Source organism: Phyllostomus hastatus, unplaced genomic scaffold (assembly GCF_019186645.2).
Source record: "Phyllostomus hastatus isolate PE091 unplaced genomic scaffold, TTU_PhHast_1.1 phas_scaffold_46, whole genome shotgun sequence".
Taxonomy (NCBI): domain Eukaryota; kingdom Metazoa; phylum Chordata; class Mammalia; order Chiroptera; family Phyllostomidae; genus Phyllostomus; species Phyllostomus hastatus.
Genome location: NW_025334032.1, coordinates 36,025,982 through 36,050,867, shown reverse-complemented (window position 1 = coordinate 36,050,867; position 24,886 = coordinate 36,025,982). Strand labels below are relative to the sequence as shown.

The following is a 24,886-nucleotide window of genomic DNA, read 5'->3' as shown; positions in this document are numbered from 1 at the left end:
TACATGTCAATGTTATTATTTTTCATAGAGCTCTAATATTTATAGTTATCAGATTTAGAGGAAAGAAGGTTGACATTCAGACTTACAATAATACATCTCAGAATTGGGTTCTGAAATGGTTCTGACAACAGTTCTGTTAAGTCATCTACTATTTCCTGGGTAATATGCAATTTAGTTACAGTAGAGCATGTGGGATTGAAATTCCTCCCAGTCACTACCCATTTCCTACCAGTAGAGATGTTCATTCTTCACAGAGAATCTAAAGGTTTATAGGGCTTTTATGTGGGGGAAAAAACAGGTATTTTGTGTAACATTAACCATAACAAAGTAGAGTAACTATATTAGTATTAAACAAAATAGACTTCAGAAGAAGTACTATTACCAAGAATAAAATGGGATATTGCATAATTATAAAAAAGTCAATTTATTAAGACAAGGTAACAACCCTAAATGCGTGCTAATTTTGAGCTTTAAAATACACAAAGCAAAAGGTGATAGAAACCATAGGAGAAATAGACAGTTGCTGTGGGACTTGTCTCATCATTGATAGAGAAGACAGAAAATCAGTGAGAATATAGAAGAGTTGAACTGCAGCATCTACCAACTTGTCCTAATCGGACTCCACCCAACAACAAAATATGCATTCTTTTCAAATGCACATGGAATATCACCAGGATACACCAGTAGATCCTCTCCTACTTCAGTGGGGTATTTAAACCTAAAGTGTTCAACACTTTTGTAAAAAAGTATTAGCACATTGGACAATTGTCGGTATCGAATGATGGAAACAGCTGGACTCCCTCGTGCCCCTTACTACCTCGTTTCCAAGTGGCATGTTAAAGGGAAGTCCCGGACTTCATTCTGCCCACCCTGTAACCATCTAGTAGCAAGTAGGCAGAGAGACAGCCATATAGCCTCACCACCCTCAGTCCTTGGGTGCACAAATGGGTGCACATTGGACAAATGGCTCACTTCAAAGCAGACACGGTATTTTCCCTATGGGCTCAGCAAGCTTTCTTGTTATATCAGGTTTCACAGTTATCACCTGTGAGGCGGATTCCTAGGGTCAAAGAGCAACCTTGGCCAAGGGACTGCTCTGACAAGATTGCAATTCCATTCTCATAAGATACTCATACTTCATTTTATTTTATTATTTGATTTGATTTTATATTTTATTCAAGGGCAATAGAGCCTACAAAATCATTCTTGCCTACCACACATCTTGAATTCTGCTCAGTTGGCCAATGAAATAATTTGCCTTATATTCCTTGTGCTAATCAACCATCCCTCTGGTTTCAATTTAGGTTTCAATTTTGGAGACTTGCCTTCTTCATCTTGCAAGTGCAGATCACTGATTGAGGCCGTTCAAAAGCTAGTTAGCCATCCCCCATGGTGCAGACTTACATTAATTTACACTTCCAATACAGTAGGCTCCCCTATAATTCTAAATAAATGTATTTAGTCATATGAGCCAGTAGTATATAAATCAATATACTAAAAGTATGCTGAAATATTTTAAATAAAATCACCAAAAAAGACCCTCGTGATAGAATTGAGGGTTGGAAGTTCGCAGCAGTTAGGATGCCAAAAGGAAATCATGGCATTTAGGTAAATGGCGAAGAAACAAACTCCTCTTGACATTATTTTCTCCCATCTCTTAATAGCTTTCTTTAACTAACTTTCTTTAGGAAGTTTTCCTAAAAATAAAAGAAAAATCTGTTGTCTGTAGCAGGAGTTACTTTCTTTCAGCATCTATTAAAATGCTGTTTGTAAAGGCAATAATGATTTTTAATATTAACAGTTCTTTGACAGTAGAATTGAGTTAAAATTTAATTATTTTACTTTTAGGACTATAAGGAAAATATTCTTGTTGCGTCAGATATTTAAAAAGTTGTATTAACATAGGACATATCCCAGCTGCACTTGGGGTCTACCAATGTTTTCTTATTTAGACCACAGCAAGTTAGATCATTAACTTGGGTTCAGTTCGCCGAGACATGGAAGAAGTACTCACCTTCTACATTCCCATTTTAACACCTGCTCTTTGTTCTTCATTCGTATATGCCGAGTGCCTCACTCAACTTCCACAAAGATTTATCTATTTCTGATTGTTTTTCAAACTTTTCCAAGGATTTCCTTTAGTGGTAGAGAAAAATATGCTATCCACAGGCTTAACTTTTCTTTGAAGGCTTCTTTATCTTAAAAATCCATATAAACTTTGTTTAAATACACAATTTATCACTGTTAATTTTATATAAATGCTAATATGGAAAACTATAATCTCTTAAGTCACATTAATCATGTAGCTTCAGAAAATTCTTCTAGTTTCTCTCTGTGTACCCAATCTAATTTAGAATCAGAGACTTGGAGAATATAGCTAGAAACAAATTTAGGCATCACTGTGGAGAGTGAGAAATGTTTCATGAACTTACTTTTTTTTTTTTACCAGCAGCCTAAAGGGACCATATAAAGGGAAAGCAAATGGAGTTACCAAGTTCATGAACTCCATTTTTCCTCATTGTGTTTCAGAACGATGATCTCAGTAAGAAACCGAGGAATGTTAGAAGTGAGAATTTGCTGAATCAGTACAGACTGTAGGAATTCCACATGGAAGCAGCCAGTGCCCTCAAGGACCCCTGGAGCCTTCTTTATTCCCAAAATGCCAACTTGCAGGAATTATCTACTAGGTTTATTCCTGGGAAACCTCGGGGTCATGAAGACTACTTCTGGATTAAATACCAACTGAAAAAAAAATGGCCATTTAATGCGGCCATTGCCCTTTGAGATAAATTGTCTTCTTGGAAGCCAAAACACAAAAATAGCTGATCGGGGAGGGACTTCAGAAGCTGCAGAAGACAGAGTAACAGGACTTGTCCTTGGGGCGGAAACTGAGTGCCCAGAGACCAGGAGCAGGGAGGGGACATCCTTTTCCAGTGCCCCTCATTCCCTTTCACTGTTTGTAGCATATGCATGTAAAATACATTCTAGAAAACAAATTTCTAAATAAGTTTGTAACAATTTTAACAAACAGTTTAAAGACATCAGAAAGGAAGCAGCGGGTGGCTTTGGGTCTCATTTATCATCATTTTAACCTAGGGTGGAGGGGATCTCACCAGAGAGCTCTGGAGAAGCTCAAAGTCACATGAAAATAGCTTCTGTGCCTGACACTGCTTCACAGTTGAGAATCTGCACAGTTAGGACTTGAAACAAGAAAATAGGTATGCAAATGTGAAGGATAGGCTAAAGGTACCCACGTATTGTATTTGCTCCCATCTATGAAAAGGGACAAAATAGAATATATATGCATTTACTCATTTATGCATAAGCAATCTTTTGAAACAAAGATGCCTAAGAACTACAGGGACCCATGCTATAGTCTTTGCACTGGATTGGATGTAGTAAGTGGAACCCAAGTCAACTATAATCTGCTTTTCAATTTACTTATAGTTATTACAGGACTATTCAAACGAACAAAAAGGACACTCAATACAAATGAATCTAAAATAAATGAATCTAAACAAAATTTTCCTATTAACTATATACCAGCCAGAGGTAGAAGTTTGTTCAGATTATAGAGAAAAATGCATGATGATTACTCCCACAAAGAGCCCTCTCCACTCTCCCGGCTTCTGCCCCCTTCCATCCAAACTCCCCACAGATTAAGACAGCAGTGCATTGGAGTGAGAAGTCTCCAGTAGAATGAGCCCTTGAAGGCTGCTCTCCGGACTTGTGAGCGCCATCTTTTGACTCAAAGCCATCAGGACTCATTGACTGTCGTCATTGAGGGGGCTGAGCAGTAAAGAAATACCTACTGAGTAGAGAGCCCTATACTGGGTCCTATGTCAGGAAATCTATTAAAACAGCTGGAATATTGGGAAATGGAGTGTGAAACTCTGTTTTTCCAAACTCTGCTTCAGAAAAACCTTTAACACGCTGAGAGTGATTAGCTCTCCTTGGTCAATCCGGGATGTTTAGAGGGAAGGGCAACGCTCATTATTCACTTTTTATTTCATAGCCGTTTAAGCCCATTTCTGCCAAGGAGCAGAGGCATTGGCTAAATGACTTCTAATTAAAAATATGGGGAAGTTTAAAGTGACTTCATAAAGATGTCACGGCAATATAGTGCATTAGTAAATCACCATAATTCCCCAGATCTAAGCGAGTAAGCATAGATCTATTTCTTTGTGAATTTTTATGTGAGGACATGAGTCCCTGTCCACTTGCAGGGTCTATTTGAACGCAATTTCAGTTCTTCTCTTCTCTCCCAAATAACATCTGCACAGTGATTTATGTTCTTTCTCACCAGGGGAAAAGCAAATCCCTTCTTCCATGTAAATGCATGTAGGACTCTGACTACTTCAACAACTCTTATGTCTACAGCCTCAACGCAAGCAAACTTTTTTCTCCATCTCTCCAAGCTGTTTCCTTCCTCCTGTCCCCTTTGTGCTTAACACTGACCTATTGCATAGAACCAAATCTTTTACCTCCTGACTCACCCCCTCCCTCAAAAAGCCTGGAGGAAAGTCACGAAGCATCATTAAGCATGGAGTTAAAACTCTCAATAGGGGGAAATAAGTGTTTCATTATAATCAAGTAAGCAAATTCATTTGTCCTCCGTTCTCTATGTAATGCCAAACACCTGTGCTGTCTTAGATTATTCATTAGACTCAATGATGTGTGTGTTCATCCCAGGTACTTACTTTGACCATGAGGTGAGAATGAATACACTTATGCCTTATTTGGATAACTTGCTGCCTTTAAACTCACGGTCAGACATGCCCACCCCCAGCTTCAATCTCTGGCCTGTACCCACCCTCCTGAACTACCTTTTTAAAGAGCTGCTAGTTATTTCTTCATTGGATCCAGCTTAAGCATTCTTATTTATGAGTCCTATGGCACTGGCCTTCAAACTTAAAGATGCACGTGAACAGCCTGGGTATTTTGTGAAAATTTAGATTCTCTTCCAGTAGGTCTGGAATGAGACCTAAACATGTTCATTCCTGACAAGTTTCCAAGTGATGTCAATACTGCCGATCCGAGATCACACACCAGTTTAAAATGCTCTATTGTGACCCTTTCTAAGGTTTGGGGTTTTCAAAAGGGCTCTGGAGGATAAATTATACTTCCTACGTAAGTATCATTTCTGCCAAATAGCCAGATCAGCCCATCAGAGAATATTTGTTTTATACCTACTTCAAAGTCCTTAGTAAAATATTTTCATCTCGGCTTAGTAGGCATTTTCTAAAGCCTTTGCCACTTCAAAACTTGAAAGACTTCTGGTGAAGCCTTTCAAAGACTGTCAGCAGCTTATCAAAGTAGTTAACATTCTTCTCATTTCTCCTGATCTCCTCATCACCGCGCTATATTAACACCAGATTTGTAAATCAGTTCTATGCAGGATCAAAGAGGTTTTCCAGTGTCTTGGGAGGTATTTATTCATTCCGTCCACAAATATTTACTGAGTACCTACTCTGTTCCAGGCACTGTTCCATGTGCTACTTAGTGATAAACACAGAACACAGAAAAGCAAAGCTCCTGTAGTTATGAAGGCCACACTCTACAGGAGTAGGAGATGGACAATAAAACACACAAATACAGATAATCTCCATGGTGATAAGTAAATGGTTAGAATTAAAAAAACATAATGAGATAGTGTTTGGAAAGGCCTACCGCAGAACAGATGATTTGGGAAAGCCCTTCCTTCGTGATCCCGTTAGAGCTGAGCTGCAAATGACGACAAGGAGCCGGCCAGGGAGGGCTGAGACAAGGGCATTTTAATCATCTACTGTCCACGATGTTTTCTGTAGACTGTGTTCCTCCAAATAATGGTAGTATGTGCAATCTCATGTGGGTTTCCTCAGTGTGTCTGAAAAGGCCAGTTTGCAAATCCAATTGGTGTTCACTTATGTCTTCTCTTGCCTACATTGTTAACTTTTGACAAGAAAAATTGATGTAAGACTGCTTGTGTGAGGTATGACTTAAAGATAAAGGGTGGAATGTATGTAGGTATGGATTTCCATAATCCATGAACAAGCTGTACACAGAACATACCAGCACAGCATACATTCCTGGAAGGGAGGGAAAACTTCTTTGATAAACACTTATTGAGCACATGTTACATTAAAAAAATGTGCTTTTCTTAGTAAGTGAAATGTATATATGGTGAGACAAATATGAAATAGATCATGTCACCAAGAAACTTATAAAAAACTACAAAGTAAAATAGAAAAAGTGAGAAATTAGAAATACAAAGTGATGAGAATTATCAGGCTGAAGAAAGGGTGATTAATTTCTGCTGGTGAATCTATACACTTTCCAGTGAAAAGTTAGTATTTGACCTAAGTCTTAAAATACGAATAGGAGTACCATATCAATAAAGAATATTAAAGGCCATGGAACTAGAGGAGATCATTAGAGAAAAGTGGAGGGAAGAAAAAAGGCCCAAGCATTGAGCACGCTGTACAGTGACGTTAATGGCCTTGAAGATGAGGAAGCACGATGCGTGGAGGTTTCCACCATGTCGAATGCTGCATAGATCCCATAGGACAGACAGTGAAAATGGACTTTGGATTTAGCATTTTGGAGTTACTTAGTGACCTCAAAATAGCTGTTCCAGTGGAGAGTAGAAAGGACTGATTCATTGAAGTGGATTCAAGAGAATAATATAAGGAGAAGAATTAAAAATCAGCACTACAGATTGGAGCTTCTCAAACTTGAATGCCATTATGAATCCCAGAGATCATGCTACAGTATAATTTCTGATTGAACAGGGCCAGAGTGGAATATGAGAGTCTGTGTTTCTGCCAAGCTGCCAGGTGTACTGATGTCAATGGTGGATCACAGCTGGAGTAGCAAAAGAGGAGGATCTTCCAGGAGTTTTCTATAAGAGGGAGCAATGAAATGGGGTGGGTGAGCAAAGTAACTGGAGGAGATATGGGGTCCAGGGAACTATCTGTAGAATTCCCATGATCACAGCAAGTGTGTTTGAATGTCCATGGGAATGATCCAGAGTTGAGAGGAAAACAATCGAAGATGGAAGATACAGGGGATAATTATTTGAAGAATGCCCTTGAGTAGAAGCCAGGAGAAAATGGAGACAAGCACTGAATGAAGGGGAAGCCCTCAACAGTTCAGCGATATTACCAGAAAGAAATGTCAAGCGCCTGAGTATAGACGCAGCGTGGTGGGGGGTGTAGAGGTCCCCGTGCTCAGCTGTTTTTATTTCTCAGTGGGATAAGATACATAGCCGATAGGACTAGGGAAAAGATGTTAGAGGTTTGAGGAAAAAGAGGGCAGTGTGAAATAATCACAAGAAGAATAAATAGGTAGAGTGTAGAGGATTTTTAAGGTGAGAAACTATATTGTATGACACTATAACAGTGGCTATATACCACTGTACATGTGTCCAAACCACAGAATGTAAACCACCAGGAGTGAACTCTGATATAAACTGTGGGCCTTGAGTGATAATGATGCTTCAGGGCAGGTTGATCAGTTTGAATAAATACGCCACCCTGGAGGGGAGTGTTGATCCGGGGGCACGGGGAAGGCTGCGCATGAGTGGAGGCAGAGGGCATACAGGAAATCCCTGTACTCGGGTTTGCTGTGGGCCCACACCTGCTCTAAACTATTGTATAAGTAAAAATGTCATCGTGAGAAAGTATATTGACTAGGGAAGTTTTTCTCAACCCTATCAGACCAATGACCCCTTTTATAACACATATTTCTAACATTTTTGCTACTATTATAAAAATAAAGCAATAATCATTTAACCTACCTACACATATGCTTAAGTCAGTATAATGCCCTCACTATAATATAAAGAAATAAAATAAAAAATAATTCATAATAAAACAACATGTGTTTCCATATGTAATGCTCAAGCCTGGATATTGGGAGATCAAAAACATCTCTCCAAAAATACTTGATGCCCTCTAGGGGGCGATACTACCCTTGATGAGAATCATTGTGACAAAAAACGGCTGGAGACTCCTTTGTTTGAGAAAGTATAAGCCATTCAGTGTCATTAGAAACCATTCAAGTGGCCACATTGAAAGAATATTAAATGTAGAATTTACTTTCTCGGATCACAGCAGCTGTAGGGAAACCATCCCTGATCTTCTGGATTCGGTCCCAGCCTTCTACCATGGGCTCTTACAACACCCAGCACTTACCCTGCCCTGTCCTAACAGCTGCGTTTTGACATTTACAGAGCATGATTATTTGGTTATCTGTATTTAAATATTTGATGTTTTGTCAGTCATAAATTTTTGCTCTAATTTTAATTTTTAATAAGGAATACAATATTAATTTTGAGTAGATTAAATATTATTAATCTGATTTTTGGGGGTGCTCCCTAAATTTCACTGTGGGAAACCAGTGAGTTTCTGCATTCATCCCAGTTCTAGCCTGGCACCTTCAGCCTGCAAACTCCAGGAGGCCTGGGTCTAGGGCCTGGAAGGGTAGCCTGTCTGGGGCAGAGAGTCTGTGTAGAGTGAATTAAAGTATATGTATAGCTTTGGCTTTGAAAGCTTTTAGAGAAATATGTTGTCTGGTAACACTGAAATAAATTGTCAAAATACAATTCTTAAAAACTGACTATGATGTTATTGATAAATGAATTACTATGACTAAAATTCCAGCAATCCAAAAAATCACTCTCTGTGTCCATTTCGGAAGGCAGATTGCTTTTATTTCATGGTTTAAATGGTTCTGTAGATCATTTTGGAGAAATTCAATTTCCTTTGATTTGGGTTTATATGAGAATAGATGAGCTCCTAACTCCTGGTTTACTTCTCCAGGACTGTGAGGAGCAAAACTCAAACTAAGTGGGAGCAGAGTAATTTATGTAAGAGGTGGAATGTAAAATGTAAATTTACATTTTCTAAAGATATTGTCTCCAGTTTCCAGACAGTCACACTAACACAAACCTGGTCACCCAACTGAATCAATAGAGGGGACAGGGATTATGGATTAATTTCTAGATGATTCCCACATTGTCTCACAGGGTAAGTGAGTGATAACAACAGGGTGTGATCTGGGGAGGTACACGAAAGGATTAAATGAAAGAAGTGATCTTTGGCTTCAATTATGTCTCCCTCTCCTCTCTCTATATATAAACTAGATAAATGTGTAACACAAATCATATATATAAATGATATATATCATATATAAATGATGACTATGCATGTATGTATGTATATGACTATATAGTCATAAATGCTCTACCAGGATTCTTTGGCTTATTGAAACCCAAAACATTAACATTTTTATCACACACACACACACACACACACATGCACACAAATGGATGATGCAAACCTGCTCCACGCAGTAGTTTCTAGAGACCACAGCAATGCACCATAGCGAGCAGGAGAGGTTACTTTTTACAGTGTCTGCCTTCAGAAACTCACATGCAAATAATATGTTCTAAGATAAAGAGCTAAGGAAGCTTGATGTGACTCAGACTTCAAATGGTTGAAGTCCTAATATGCCTACAGGAGAGCTCAAGGAATAATACATTTTAAAAAATAGATACTTCCTCCATTGGAAATCATCTTTTACTTTCCAATCCAGCAACTGGCATTTATTCTAAAACAGAGCAAAAAAAAAAAGTGGAGAACACTGCTCCCAGGTTATATATGTGAACTGCAGGCAAGCGTCCAGTCAACGTGGAAGAGGTTTTTAAACATTGATTTGGTTTTTGTTTTAATAGTCTATGTACTTATGCAAACTATTAAACTTGACTAGACCATAACCAACGGTGAGCGCTGACTGACCGCTGCTTTCAAAGCTGGTTGTGTTACTTTTAGGGATATGGGCAGTCACGTTAATGTCTGAAAAAGAAAAAGCCTGAATAGTTGTTCTGCGACTGGGCTCAGAGAACGGAGGGAACTGGGAGTTGGGGAGGAATAAGAGAACGCCCAGGGGAAGGGGGGGGCGGTCTGCGGTCCAGGAACCTCTGCTCCCAAGGGAGTAAAAACTGCCTCCATCACTTGATTTCCACTTCATGGCTCTGTGTAACTACTTAAATTCGAGTACACCTAAATTCATTTTGTTCAGGAGACATTGACTGAGTACCTAGTCAGTGCTAACGCTAGGAGGCTGCGATCCAAAGATTTTAGTCCACGTGGCGGAGGCTCAGTAACGCCAGGGGCGTTGCCTCGGCGCTCAGCCCCTCTCGGGGCGAGGTGACCACGCCACGCCAGGTCCTGGACACCCAACCCCATCCCCGGCCTGGAGCAGGGCCACGCCCACCACGGCTCCCAGGGCGACCGGATCCCTTGCCTTTTAGAGATCCGTAGCCACGTTCCTCGGAATTTGAATCTAATCCCGGCCAAGTTGAAAGGTAGGTGCAGGCTGATTAGAATACGTCCATCAAAAGGAGGGTGGGCCTAACTGGATGAATGCTAAGCAGGGATGATTTTAAAAGCCTTTGGGAGCCCACGTCCTTAGCAGTGACTTCGTCATTTTCCTTCGAAAAGGCAGCGGGCTAGGAAAGAGAATGGCTCCTGGTGGTATCGAGGGGTAAGTCTTGCCTGTGGAACTCGGCTTCGTTCAGCTACACGGGAAGGCGTGATTGAGTTCCCTGGTTAGGAGGTGTTTGTAACCGTGGGTCCCAGGTGAAAGGTTTGGAAAACCACGGATAAGAAGGGCTTATCGCACCAGAACCAGGTGGGGAGTGGCCTTGGCCAGCAAACTCCTAGTGTGTAGACTGCGTTGACCTAGGTGGTCTTGAGCCACCGCGCTCAAACTTTTAAAACAGATAAAGGAGGAAAATGAATACTCTTTCCAGAAAACAGATGCCTAGTTGAAATTTCCTGTAGGTTGCATTTTCTATTTTGTTTTAAAAAATCATATAAATGCGATGAATACGACATGCGGGTAGGTCTGTTCAATATCAAAATGTTTACGTGATTTGTTATAAAGAGAGGAGACCTCTCTTCTATTCTTCTCTTATCTCTGCAATGGTGCCACCATCCCCTCGATTACTCCGGCAGAGCAGCCTGGGGCCACTCGGTCTTGACTCCTTTCCCTTCCCCCCGGGGATTCAGTCCGCCGGCCAGGTCAGGAGGTTCTAGCTCCATTTCCTCTACCTCTCTGGCCCCCAACTCATTTCCTAGCTTGCTAAAGAGCCTAAGAAGTTTTACTTATTTATTTTGGGGTTTTGCCTATTTTTTTTTATTTTGAGACTATTTTACTTAAAGCTGGGACAGAGAAACAAGGAAGGCCTTAAGATAGAAAAATGCAATGGGAGGGAGCCTCAGCCCGGCTGCTGTTGGCTCACGAACAGTCAGAGGACAGGGGGCCCCGGAGACAGGTTCAGGAGGCTAGCCCGGTTGCAGGTCTCATGGGGACCCTGAGACCTTAGGAGAAGCAGGTCGGGGAGGGAAGGAAGGCTGGGCGTCTTCCCTGGAGGAAGAGTGGCCTAAGTGGTTTTTTTTTTTTTTTTTTTTGGCTTTCAGGCTTCCCTCCGGCAATCTCTTCCCAAAACAGCAGCCCTAATCTTCTCATCTTTAACCTAAACCAGAGTTTGTTTTGTTGCTGTTGCTGGTTGTTTGAAAGGAGTTCTGTAATTGGTTTGGAAAGCCATGCAAAGGGCTCCCTGGCCCCCGGGATTCCGAGCACTTCCACCTTCCCGCGGGGGAGCGGGTGCTTTGGACCCCGCCCCACGCGTCCCTAGGTGCCTCCCTCCAGGTGCGGCCTGGAAGGAACGTGGTTCTCCCTCTTCTTCCCATGGCTAACACTTCTCCTCTTTTTCAGGTCTCAGCTTTGAAACGCCCTCCAGTGGAGGCCTTTGAAGACTTCCTGAAGGTGTCATATTTTTTAAATATATATATTTTTTATTTTTAGAGAGAGGGCAAAGGAAGGAAAAAGGGAGGGAGAGAAACATGCTGTGCGATAGAAACCGTGATCGGTTGCCTCTCTTACACCCCCTACTGGAGACCTGGCCCAGGACCCAGGCATGTCCCAGACTGGGAATCAGACTCGTGACCTTTTTGTTCGCGGATAGGCTCAACCCACTGAGCCACACCAGCCAGGAACCCCTCATATTCTGATCGGTTTCATTTCATAGCATTTTTGTCAATCTGAAACAGTTTTGGTCTTGACCCATTGCAAACGGATTCTTCTTTACATTTATGTCTCACATGAATAAAGGCTCCACAAAAATCAGCGACTTTGTATGTTTCTCACGGGTCTGGGGTAGACACATAGAACAATGTTTGGTACTAAACGTGCCTAAGTGACTAGAGAGATAAATAATACACCCTTGTAAATACGTCTATCCCAGTTCGAGAAATATGAAATCAGGTTAATCTCATGCCATCAACAACTAGTTGTTTTTAATTGAATTTTCTAGGGGGATATTGGTTAATAAAATCATAGGTTTCAGAAGTAAAATTCTATAACACGTCATCTGTGTATTGCATTCTGTGTTCACCACCCCAAGTTGAGTCTCCTTCCGTCGCCATTTATCCCCCTGTTTCACCCTTTCATACCTCCTCCCACTGACCCCCCCTTTCCCTCTGGTAGTCACCGTACTTTTGCCTGTCTGTGAGGTGTTTTGTTTGTTTTGTTTTGTTTTTGCTAATACCTCCACCTTTTTCACTCAGTCCTCTATCCCCCTCCCCTCTAAATATCCAGGTTTTTTATCCTTTGTGCCATATTTACCTAGTACGTTTTCCTTGTAGTTATTTCCACTATCGGAGAATATACTTATCATATAAACAGGAGTTTTTCCATTATAAATTACCTTTTCCATCTTATACACCATCCTCACAAGCTCGCATGTTGTGGCCTGATATGATAAACAAGAATCTAGCTTAGAAAGGTAGGACTACCTGTGGACCCTGGTAAAGTCATCAAGAAAATAACCTGTCCTTCGACCATACTCTCATAGGTGATGTCCTTCTAGATAATACCTTAGCATCATTGATAGCCAACATTTGGAAACATCTACATTGTGTGTCTAAACTCCCAAGTAACTGTTGAATAAATTAACTTTATACGATTAGTATACCAGATATCACCAGTATGATGACTGATGCATATCCATCAATTCATTTCCTTAGACAAATGTACTAAGTGAGTGAGACCGAAGAGGACCTTGCTCTCACAGACTGACAGCCTGGTAGGTAAACAGACCTAAACTAATCAGTACCCGGGGACTTTAATCAGTGTAAAATAAGGGTCTAGGGGAACATTTAGCTGGGGGACCTAATTGGGCCTAAGAGTTAAGGGACGCTCGCCTGAGGAAGTGATGTTTAAGCAGAGCTCTGAAGTACGAATGGGAAGTAAGTACAGGGGTGTGTGTGTGTGTGTGTGTGTGTGTGTGTGTGTGTGTGTGTGAAAGAGGGATTGAGTGCTGGTATGGGAAGGGGGAGTAAGGATGGGTAGCACTTTTATTGAGAAGGAAGAACGTGGCACTTTATTGGGGATAGAGTTAATTATTACTGAAAGTGAAATAGAGCTGGAGATGGCAAGAGATAATGTGGAGAGAAAAACTGAAATCAAATCAAATTAGAGTTATTTTAAATAGACTAACTGGGGGAGGGGGATTTTGTGTTCTGTCCTTCTCAACTTACACCAATTTCTAGTGATTTTGCTCCAAAGGTACTATGTTCATTAATACAAAATGTTTTGAAAGTTATTTTTAATATCTATGGGAACAAAGTTTAGTTACATAAATATTCCCAGACATAGTCTCCCTGGTTTATTTCACCTTTCTAAATGACAAAATAAATAAGAACTCGTGTAAGATATATGTGTGTGTAGATATACACATTATACATTATATATAATGCATTATATATAACTAGCTTGAAAATATTTTTAAATAGCTGCATTTAAAAATACCACCTCAACGTCAGATGGGTACTAGACTCATTGGGATGATCACTTTGCAAGTTATATAAATGTCTAATCACTGCATTTTATACCTCTGACTAATATAATATTGTATGTCAGACATTATTGAAAAATTTTTAAAAAGAATACACATTCCACCTCAAAAGAATAGTGTCATTTGCTTTTGGTAAAAAAAAAAATACATAGAATAAAAATAAAGCATGCTTTTTAATTGCTAGAGAAACACTTCAAATTTCTTCTTAAATATTTGTATATCTATTATGTTTAAGAAGAAATTTTAAATGCTTCCCTTAGCAATTTGTACACATAAAACACTTATACATTATATATAAGTATATAATTTATTTATAAAACATTTCTATATTATACTTTTCCTATGATATATGTGCATGTAGAAATATTTATGAAGATACTTAAAACTCTCCCCTTAGCATTTGGAAAAAAATGCTTTGTTTTTATTCTATGTTTTTGTTTGTTTTTTTTTCCCCAAAAGTAAATGGCATAATCTTTTCAGGTGGTTTTTTTTTCTTAATTTGTTAATTTCAGAAAGACAGAGAAAAACATTTATTTGTTGTTCCAATTCTGTATGCATTCATTAGTTGCTTCCTGTATGTGCCCTGTCCTGAGATCAGCCCCAAAACCTTGGCAGATGCAGACAAAGCTCTGACCAACTGAGCTACCTGACCAGGGCCTCCGGTGGTAGTTTAATTTTAATTTTACTTTCATTTGTTAATCCATTGTTTATGGATAATGAACATATCTAGAATCTTCCACTGGACTTTGAGATGGTATGTAAAATATAGCTACTTAATTTATCTCATTACTTTCATATATTCCCCCTTTTTAAAAAGCATTTAACTTTTGTTCCTACAGCAGGGTGTTAGGATAATAAAATTAAAACATTTTATAAGGCACACAATTGTAACATTAAGCAAAAAGTGGTAACTTTTATAATGTTGCTTTTACATTTTTAAGGAAGTAGCAGAAAACTATTCAAAGTGCTCTGTGCCTTTAATTTGACGTGCACACATAAGAGAGGGAAATACATGTGCTTTATGTCTTCCTCACCTGACCCCCATCTTCTGGAACAGAGGTAGGTAAGCTACAGCCCAGGGCCAAATCCATCCCCTGCCTGTGGATTCATTGGAACACAGTCTCACTCATCATCCTTCGTGTATTATCTACGGCTGCTTCTGCACCACCTTCTGCACGGAGGTGAATAGTTGTGCCACACATCCTAGGGCCCACAGAGCTTAAATCTGACTCTTCACAGAAAGAAATTTGCCACACCCTGGGTCTAGAAGAGTGCATGGCATGTGGCAGGATCCCACTCATACTTGCAGAATGAAGACAAAGCTAATAAAACAACACTGTCTCACATAAACATTCAGCATTTGCTCCGTGCCATGAACTGTGCCAAACACTTGATAGGTATCATTTAGTGTGAATTTCACAAAAGTGTTACCTAAGAAAATAGGCATATCTTGCTCCCTTACCTCTATCAAGTTTTCAGTCAACTGCCACTTCCTTGAACACCTATTCAAAATTGCAGACTCCTACTTTTCTACCAGCTCCTTTGCTTATGCTATAGCACTTTACCGTATAACAGATGACATAGATACTTATTTTGTATGCCTGTGAGAATGTATACTCCATGAGTATGTTTGTGTGTTCACTTACTGACATGGCTCAACCCGTGAGCAGCCTAGAGCAGAGCTAGAATATAATGAATGCCCACTAAACAGTAAATGTTGGGTGATTGATGTGGGGGTGCCCAGGTAGGATCTGCCTATGACCCCATGCCTTATATCAGAGCTCATTCTCGTACTCTCTCGTGGAGTTTGTCAAAGAACATGTACATGGCGTGGTCCAGTAGCTCAGTTGGTTAGAATGCTGTCCCTGTTTGTCAAGGTTGTGGGTTGTCTCTGTCCAGGGCACACAAAAGAAGAAACCAATGAATGCATCTGACAATGGCTCTAATGTTGGGATATATTCTACCTCAGGGTTACTATCTCAAAGCAGGTGCCTGCTGAAGATTCACCCAGATCACTGCTACCTGGAAGTGGCTGTCACATCCTGGTGCAGACCTTCAGGGAGGAAGCGGCAGGACGACATGGAGCATCAGCTGAACACACAGGCAAAGGCAAGTGGACTAAGCGGCTCGGGTGAAATAGACCTCACTGGGGAGGAGCTGACACCAGCCCTCCAGGAACCTCCCAATGCCGTGCAGGCCTGTTGGGATGAAGATGGGGACCCCGAGACTAGCTCTCAGGCTGCTGAAGAGGAACCCACCTCTGACTGTTATATAGAGTGGGTTTTAAGAGGTGAGTTTACTGAACGTGTCAAGGAAGACGACATAATTCTTACGTCCTTCAAGTACCGGAAAAATGGATCAGAGCAAGCACTTTCTCAGCAGGTTCCTACAACAAGCTCACTTGCTGAAGATTCCTTGCCGTGCACGACACAAGGGGCAAAACAAGAATTTTCTCAACAGGTTGTTGGAGAGAAATCATCTGTTGAATATTCTGAGCCCGCGGCAGACAAGAAGCGTCCTCGTGGAGAAATCCCCAACGCGAGCAACATGTGGGAAACTAACGAAGATCTTCAACAGCTTATGGGATTTGCTCGAAATAAGCCAAGAGATAATGAAGAAAACCACACTCCAGAAAAAATCGTTTGTCCTCATCGTGAATGTGCAAAGCCGCTGAAGAACAGAGATTCCCTGAGAAAGCATGTCCTCCTGGTCCATGGTCCCCGCAATCATGTGTGTGCAGAGTGTGGGAAAGCTTTTGCTGAGAAGTCAAAACTAAAGAGACATTTTATGGTTCACACCGGAGAGAGGCCTTTCCAGTGCACTTTTAAAGGGTGCGGGAAACGCTTTTCCCTGGCCTACAATTTGCGCACACATGTGCGCGTCCACACTGGGGAGAAGAGCTATGTGTGTACCTTTCAAGGCTGTCCTAAGAGGTTTAGTCAGTCAACTAACCTGAAAAATCACCTCTTAACTCACACCAAATCAAAGATAAGCGATGAGGGAGCAGATGGAAAATAATCTTTAAACGGGATAAGCATTTTAACCAATGATTGATTAGGGAAAAGTATGCCTCGTTGATTATTGTTTTCAGGATTTTTTTGAATCAATGTTGCAACTCTATAAGGCATATTTTTTTAGCATAAGATTTTCCTATAGTTTGTGATACCATTTTAAGAGCATTGTTAAAAAAAAAAAACATTGTGTGCAGAATAATAGTGTGCTTCCAATGAACTTTCTTCAAAAGCATAATTCTTAATATATTGTGAATTAGATTATTGGGTAAGGGGCTTATTTCACATATTGTAAAAATGCAATTAACTGATTTTCAAGTTTGTCACTTCTAATTGTTTCACTTTTGCCTTTTAGGAATAGACTTCATGCTGCATGTGATAATCGTAGAGAATGAAAATTTCATAATAGATTGTCGATAAGTGAATGAGTAGTTAAACTTCAGTAAAAGTTAAATATAATTTGTAATCATTTTTTAATCATTTTCTTTTTTTAAATCATATGTCATACTATTGAAATAATATACTTGGATCTGAGTGGTTATTTGAGAGTGTCAATGTATTGGAATCATTTCAGATCTTTTCAAATAAAAGGAAGTAAAACCCCCAAATTGTCTATGCCTGGTTTGAAAAATGAGAGTGTGCACTAAAGAGAAATACCATTTATTTGTCTTTGAAAGTGGCAAAGATCAATGGTCTGGTGTTGGTGAGGTGGGAGACAGGAGTTACCCAGCTACCTGGCTGCTTAAGGTATACCCTGTCACAGGCATTTTGGAGGGTATCGTCTCAGTTCTGGAGGCTAGAAGTCCCAAACCAAGGTGCTGGTGGGATTGGTTCCTTCTGAGGGTTCTGAAGGATCTGTCCCTGGCTTCTCTTCTGGGTGTGTAGGTGACTGCACTCGTGTTCGCACGGTTCTCCTTGTGTCTTCACACCATCCTCTGCGCTGCACCTGCCCACACTCAGGTTTGCTTTTGCAAGGGTGCCAGTCATTGGGTTAGAGCTCGCCCCAATGACCCTATTTAACGTGGTCACCTCAGTAGAGACCCCAGGTCCAAGTAAGGTCATATATTTGGAGGTACTGAGAGTTAGGGATTCATCAGGAATTCTGGGGGGCGCACAGTTCAACCCTTAACTTGCATTCCTGCAGACCCACTCATTTCCGTTTTAGAATTTAATTCTATAGAAATAGTTGCACTTGTGTACAAAGATACTTGTTGAAGGATGTTAACCGAAACTTATTTTTAATAGTAATAAATTCATAATGTAAATGTCCGCTAAAAGGGAACAAATTGCCTAAATCCCGGTACCTCTGTTTAATAGAAAATGTGCAAATATCCTTAAAGGAAGCTTGGCTGTAAGGGAGGAAAAGAGCAGCACAGTGAGAGGAAAGTTGCTTTTGATGGATGAATTAGAATCCAGTGTATTTATACCCTGTGGGAGGAAATTTAGAGAAGGTGGTTAACTAATCTGAATAAAGGGGGAAAGCTGACCATCCAGAAATAGCTGATAAAAAAAAAACAACCTAAAGCTCTAATATAGGGATTGCCTTATTTTTGTGATTATAAATTGAATCCCTAATTAGAATCACCTTATAATTGTTTATTTTTATTAGTGAAAATTATCTTAAATCTCACTACCTTTTTTTTTTTTGGTCATTCCTATCGTCCTCTAAGAGAGGCAGGGGACTGAGGGTCTGCTCGCCTTGGCAAATGCAGAACCAACCAACCTGCACTGGGAAGCATATGCACCAAGAGGGATGAGAGTCTCCAAGATGTGCCAAACCACTGACATTCTCACATTAGTTTCTTTTGTCTTATTCTGCAATAGGTGCACAGGCCTCCCAAACAGTCCTATCTGGTTTTTGCATTTTTACCCTACAACATACATTGGCATAACATATATCGGTAAATATAGGATTTCTATCCTATTTTAGCCCAAAGGAATTCTATCTGAAGCACATTCATCATATATTACTTTCCTACCGAATATGCATGTGTGGAAATTCATGTGTGCTTGTTTTAATTACCGAATGCACTAGCTCTGACTGAATAAATTGCATGATTACATCCTACATTGGACACAGAACAGTGCAAGTTACATTAAAAAGCCATTATATTTGCAACTCTGAGCAAAAGACTATAATTAAAAGGCAATTGGATGAAATTAGCTTTGAGAGTACAAGAGTTTAAGTAGAATTTGGTAAATGAACATTAATGGTTAACATGTGGTTTTTATTAGGTATTCTGCTGCTTCTCTCTGACCTTGGGGTTGAATTTCTTAGATGTCAGCAGACCAGACATACGAAAACACCTGTACAAAGCCAACCTTTACCATGTGGTTAAAGTTGTATCTATAAAAAAAAAGCCAACATAACTTTTGTGACTTTAGTAAATCAAAAGTATTAAGTAAGCAGGAATGATTCCCTGGGCATTAATAAACTATTTTTTAATACTCCTAAGATCTCGGTGTGTGTCATAAAAAGCATAGTACATGCTTCCTGCAATTCAAAATGTTGGTGATAAAATACACATGTATACATCGAAGAATAATAAAACTAGAGAATTTCAATTATTGTGGCCATTACATACAAAACATTAAAGTTACACACAGTATATTTAATATCACCTAATCCTTATCTAAGGCAACCAGTGCATTTGTACATTGCTGAGGACTGGGCATACTACTACTTGCATGTGTGGCTTGGGTAGGTAGAAATCTTTTTTTACCAAGTATATATCCCTAATAGGTGTTACACTTAGGAGGATTAAAGATGGCTGCAAATTCTTTGCTCCCCTGCCCATTGAGATTTGGGGTCTGGTTCCCTTCACTGTCAGTCTCTGCTGGTCTGTGAATGCTTTGATCAGGAGGGGATGGTGTAAACGATGCTGCAATAGCTCAGCCTATTCCACACCAAGCTTTTGAGATTCCTGGCAGCTACTGCCTTGCTCTCTTAGAAACCAGCTGCCTTTTAAGAACTATGACAACCCTAAGGCCACCATCCTAGGCAAAACCCAAGCTACATGCTGAGACCCTGGGGGATAAGAGGCAAAGAGATCAAGACCAAACAGTAGTGAGGTGCCAGGCATGAGTGACAGTGCCATCTTGGAATAGTCACCAGCCCCAGTCACCCAGGTGATGACAGATGAATCACAGAGCCTGGGTGGTCCCTTTCCAAATTTCTGACCCACAAAACGATGAACAAAATAATTGTTTTTTAAATAGGGACTATAGCTGATAATACTCTATTGAAACATTGAAATTTGCTAAGAGAGAACTCAAATGTTTTATATATATAGATATACTGGTAGATAATTAGAAGAGAGGAATCTTAAAATGTGTATGTATATGAAATCACCATATACATTTAATATCTCACACTTTTTTCAATTGCACCTCAATAAAGTCAAAAACATAAAATGGTTATTTTAAGCCACTTAAATTTGGGGTCAGCCGTTATGTTGCAATGGATAACAAGCCCCCAATTCACACTTGTTATTTGAATTTTAGTCTTTGCTTTACATTTGTGTAAGCTTTGTGTACACATACATACATATACATACATACAGATTTTACATAACTAGTTTATGCCTACATTCAAAAGGAATTGTTGACTGTAGTTTGCAATTTATATACTAGAGATCTAATGTTTTCCGTAAGAGTCACAGCAGTGAGGGAGTGGGTTTCCTCTTCCTAGACCAGCAGAGACTGATCTATTTGTGGACTGAGAAAAACTGCAGCTCCCTTTAATAAAACTAAAACTCAGTCTCCGTAAAGATTGGTGGAGGAAGAATCTCCACCTGGGAGGAACAATTTCTCTTCTCCAAACGGGTGCTGTCACCCTGAGCCAGGTCACCTCCCTGGAAGGAATGCCATTAATTACTGCTGCTGCCACCACTGTCCTTAAAGGGTCACACTCCACTTTAACATTGACCCACGCACGAGCACATAGCTCTTTCTTTATTACTTCGCAGTAAAAATGAGATGAGGCTGGAACGCTTAAAGATCCTATTAAAGGCAGGAGGACAACATGCTACACCTTGTTTTCTCAGGTCACAGGTTTAAGAGATCACTATTTCAGGACCCAGAGCTAAGAGAAAAAGCTCCAGTGATTTCTTTGGTTTTTACCTAAGATCTGGTCTAGATTTCTAGCTGAGGATCCACTTACTTCCTGAGCAGCTAGCCTCGGTGTGTCTAGATGGGGTATTTAACTAGGAAGCCATTAAAATGTATCTCACACGTGGGTGTGGATGGACACTAGAGAGACAGCCTCGCAGAGATGGGTGAGGAACAAATTTTGAAGGCCTGATAGATCATTTTAAAAAGTTAGAATGTTGTAGTCAATAATGCAAGCATCGAAGGGATTAAGGAAGTAACATGATCGAATTCACTTTTTAGAAAAATCATTTGGGAATCAGAGTAAAAAGTGGATTGGGGAGTAGGAAAGCAAAGAGCTGTTGAGAAGACATGTCTGATTAAAACAAAGCCCACATGTGCGAATATATCTGAAGCAACCCAAAACACTGATTTGAAAGAATATACACACCTCTATGACCACTGCAGTTTTATTTACAATAGCCAGGATTTGGAAGAAGCCCAAGGGCCAATCAGTAGATGAGTGGATAAAAAAAGCTGTGGTGTATTTACACAGTGGAATACTATGCGGCCATAAAAAAGAAAGAAATCTTACCCCTTGCAACTATGCGGATGGACCTGGAGAGTATAAGCCAGTTAGAGAAAGACAAACACCGTATGATTTCACTTCTTTGTGGAATCTAGTGAACCAAATAATCTAACAAACAAAATACAAACAGACCCACAGATACAGAGAACAGACTGACAGCTGTTAGGGGGGAGGGGGTCGGAGGGAAGAGGGTGAGTGAAAAGGTGAAGGGATGCAAGTGGTAGAAGAAAGACCATGTGAGAACTTCGTGAGAAGACTGCAAGCTGTCTGCAAGAAGAGAAAGGCCTGGGTACAAACCAAACCTGCTAGCACACAGATCTTGTACTTCTAGTCTCCAGAACATGAGAAAATGTGCAGGATTCCAATGGTTCACGCCACCGTGTCTGTGGTGTTTTGCTAAGGCCATGCAAGCAGACCCTCCAGTGAGAGGGAAGCAGGAGCAAAGGCAGGGAGGTGCGGAACAGCACTGGACAGGCGGGGGTGGCTGCCAGGCATGAAGTGCAAGGGGATAGGCTGGGGAGGGGCTGGAGGCTTGGAGCTAACGGGACTTTTATACTGAGCTTAGGAGCTTTGATTTCTCATATACAGACCCTGAAGTCATTTATGGGAGAGTGACAGAGATATAGTGTGTGTTTTTTTCATTGCTTACTGTTTTTATTATAAAAATGGAGTTCATTTACAAGAAACGTGACAAATTATAAAGCCTAAATAAAAGATAAACTCACTAGAAATTTCAGGGGAAAGGAACCATTTTGGTGAAACATTCTTTCTTTGAAAAAATTCATGAGTTCAATCAGAAGAGCGATAAATTCAGATTTGCAATCCATATCAAACACTACATTTAGTGTGACCCACGGAGGTGAGCATATGGGAAGCAAGGGAGAAGGCTGGGGAAAGACAGGTCAGTTTAGGAGTGAGGAACATTGAAAACCCGAAAAAGGCAGCAAATGAAGGAAGAAAGAAGAGTAAGGAAATGTTTAGGTAAAATGTTGAGACCACAGTGATGCGTGAGGAGAGGAAACATCTAGAATGGTCCTTGGGTTTTCAGACAGCTTGTGATGTCATCAAGGGAGATGGAAACTGGGAACACAGGAAGAGAAACAAGGAGAGGCTAGAAGATAAGTTCCACTTAAGACAAGAATTATTTTGAAACGGTGATTGTGCATGTTGGAAAAAAAAAACTCCCCGTGAAAAGTGAGCTTAATCAAATTTGTGGAAGCTAAGAGTAATGCAGAACTCACATTCCAAAATCATGTGGACTTCTTAATATCATTTAACTCCGAGTTGCACAGTAAGTAAACAAAACGGGAAAATAGTATTTAACAAGTTAAATTAAAATTATTTTAATTCCATTTCCCACTCTCCTCATTGACTAGCAAGTTCATGACCAAATCAAAATATCTAAAATCAAAATCAAAACAGATCAAAGCTGTTTTCTCTCTAGCAGCTTGTCTCTCTATATATTTGTATAGAAGATAGATATAATCAAAAGTGCTCAACCACATTTTTTAAATAATTAAGAACTTAAAGGCCTGCTATCTAGAAATTGTTCCAGTCAAAGAAATAACCCTAGTTGTAAAGTAGCTGACAAGCCATTTATTAAAACGGAAGTCGGCTAATGCCTCTCCTTGCTTCAAGGTTACCTTATACATCAACCTGGGCGGAAAGCTTGTAGGAGACCTGTAGGAGGATGAGCAGCCCGATTTAAACTATAAAAAAGTCATAAAGTGCACATCTTCCTTACGGAAAGAATGAGGTTTAAAAGGATGATAATTAACAGAAATTACCACAGCTGGCATCCAGCAAGTTTCAATTGCAAAGATCGTAGAAGTTGATTTATAATGTTCCCCTGTGACTAACGGAAGTAGATGGGCGACCAGATTGTCCTAAACGATTGTGTCAGAGCACATGATTGCTTTACGGATGCTCCCACTAATAATAAAATCATTGTCACCAAAGAATACACAAAATAATTTTCAGAATCGACAATGCTGTGTTTTAACACTTGTACTTTATTATTTTAACTGTCTTTCAGAGCGATTAAAAAGAAAACCCGAAAGAAGCATCAGCTCCACCGTCATTTTATTTTTCCCTTGGAAAAAAGGGGGATCCCGAACCTCCCTGATGTCAGCACTTAGAAAGGTTAATTATTCATCCAGAACAATGAAGGGGAAGCACTGGATTTAATTGGGCGTGTGCTTCTTACATTTGAAGGCAGCGGGTAGATAATGACCTCCCAAAAGAAACGGGGAGAACTGATAGTGTTGCATGTGAGTCTTACAGGTAGAAAATGTAGAGCATGCATTTTTGTAAATCACTCACTCATTAAGGAAAAAGCCCAGGTGAAATGTGGTCTCCGTTAAATGTCCTCCTTAAACGGAGCTTAAATATGGTCAAATTTCAATATCTTATCTTAGAAACTGGAAAATTGGACATCCTTAGCCTCTAGAGTAGAGGAGGACATTGTTACATATAAAATTTTATCTGGACAGTGGGACTTCCTGGTCAAGAAAATAGTTGAAAGGAAGTTTTAAAAAACTATTGGCCCAGAGAACATTTCAGTGAATTCCGGTTCGGTGAAAGCCTGTGTGAAGTGGTAACCGTAATATTCTTTTCTCAAAGCAAATGGACTGTAACTGCATGAAGAAAGAGAAACAGAATCTGTTTACCTCTGTATCCCCTGTGCTTATAGTAGGTAGGCAGGAACTGACCATATGTTCAAAGCATGAACTTTGAAAAGATCAATTCTAGGACACGTATGGACAAGAAGTAACAGGTATTGTGAGAATAAGAACGATTCATTCATTCCTCAAATTCTTTAATGCAAAGCCTTCAGTGAAAAAAATCCATAAATCATCCAGGCACTGGGACCCTGCTTGGCCCTTCCAGAAATCACCCACCCTCACCCAACAGGTGACCATTCTACTTCTCTCTAACAGCATATTTTACTGCTGATGGCGTTTGGGAAGCTTCCAGTACGAGGCTGCTAACAAGTATTCTTGTTATGTCTTTTGGAGAACAATGTGCTCATCTGTATACAATTAAAATTGTATTTTAATTGGGTTGTCCATTCTGTGGCTACGTATATGATGAATTCTAAAAGATATTTTCAGTTTTCCAAAGTGAGAGAGGAAATTCCTCCGAAGAGATTTTTTAAGAGAGGGATAGGAGTCTTCTGTTCAATGTGCGTGTGGCCACCTGCAAGCCGACCCCTCTGGTCTCCTTTGCTCCGTTCCTGCCCCGGGACTCGGTCTTTGCCCATTCTCTTCTCTCTCTGCTCTCCTTCGGGGATCT

At 40.1% G+C, this 24,886-nt stretch overlaps 1 protein-coding gene across 1 annotated transcript; it reads left to right on the top strand.

Annotated features, from left to right (window-relative positions):
- Positions 1-10,878: 10,878 nt before the first annotated feature.
- On the top strand, positions 10,879-16,921 carry ZFP42 (ZFP42 zinc finger protein). Its single transcript, XM_045821251.1, has 3 exons — positions 10,879-10,884; positions 11,764-11,814; positions 15,803-16,921. The coding sequence occupies exons 1-3, from the start codon at positions 10,879-10,881 to the stop codon at positions 16,919-16,921; spliced, it is 1,176 nt and encodes a 391-aa protein (XP_045677207.1).
- Positions 16,922-24,886: the final 7,965 nt, after the last annotated feature.

Coding starts and splice junctions, on each gene's coding strand:
- ZFP42 (XM_045821251.1), top strand. Junction 11,815..15,802: donor CCTTTGAAGACTTCCTGAAG/GTGTCATATTTT, acceptor GTCTCTGTCCAG/GGCACACAAAAGAAGAAACC.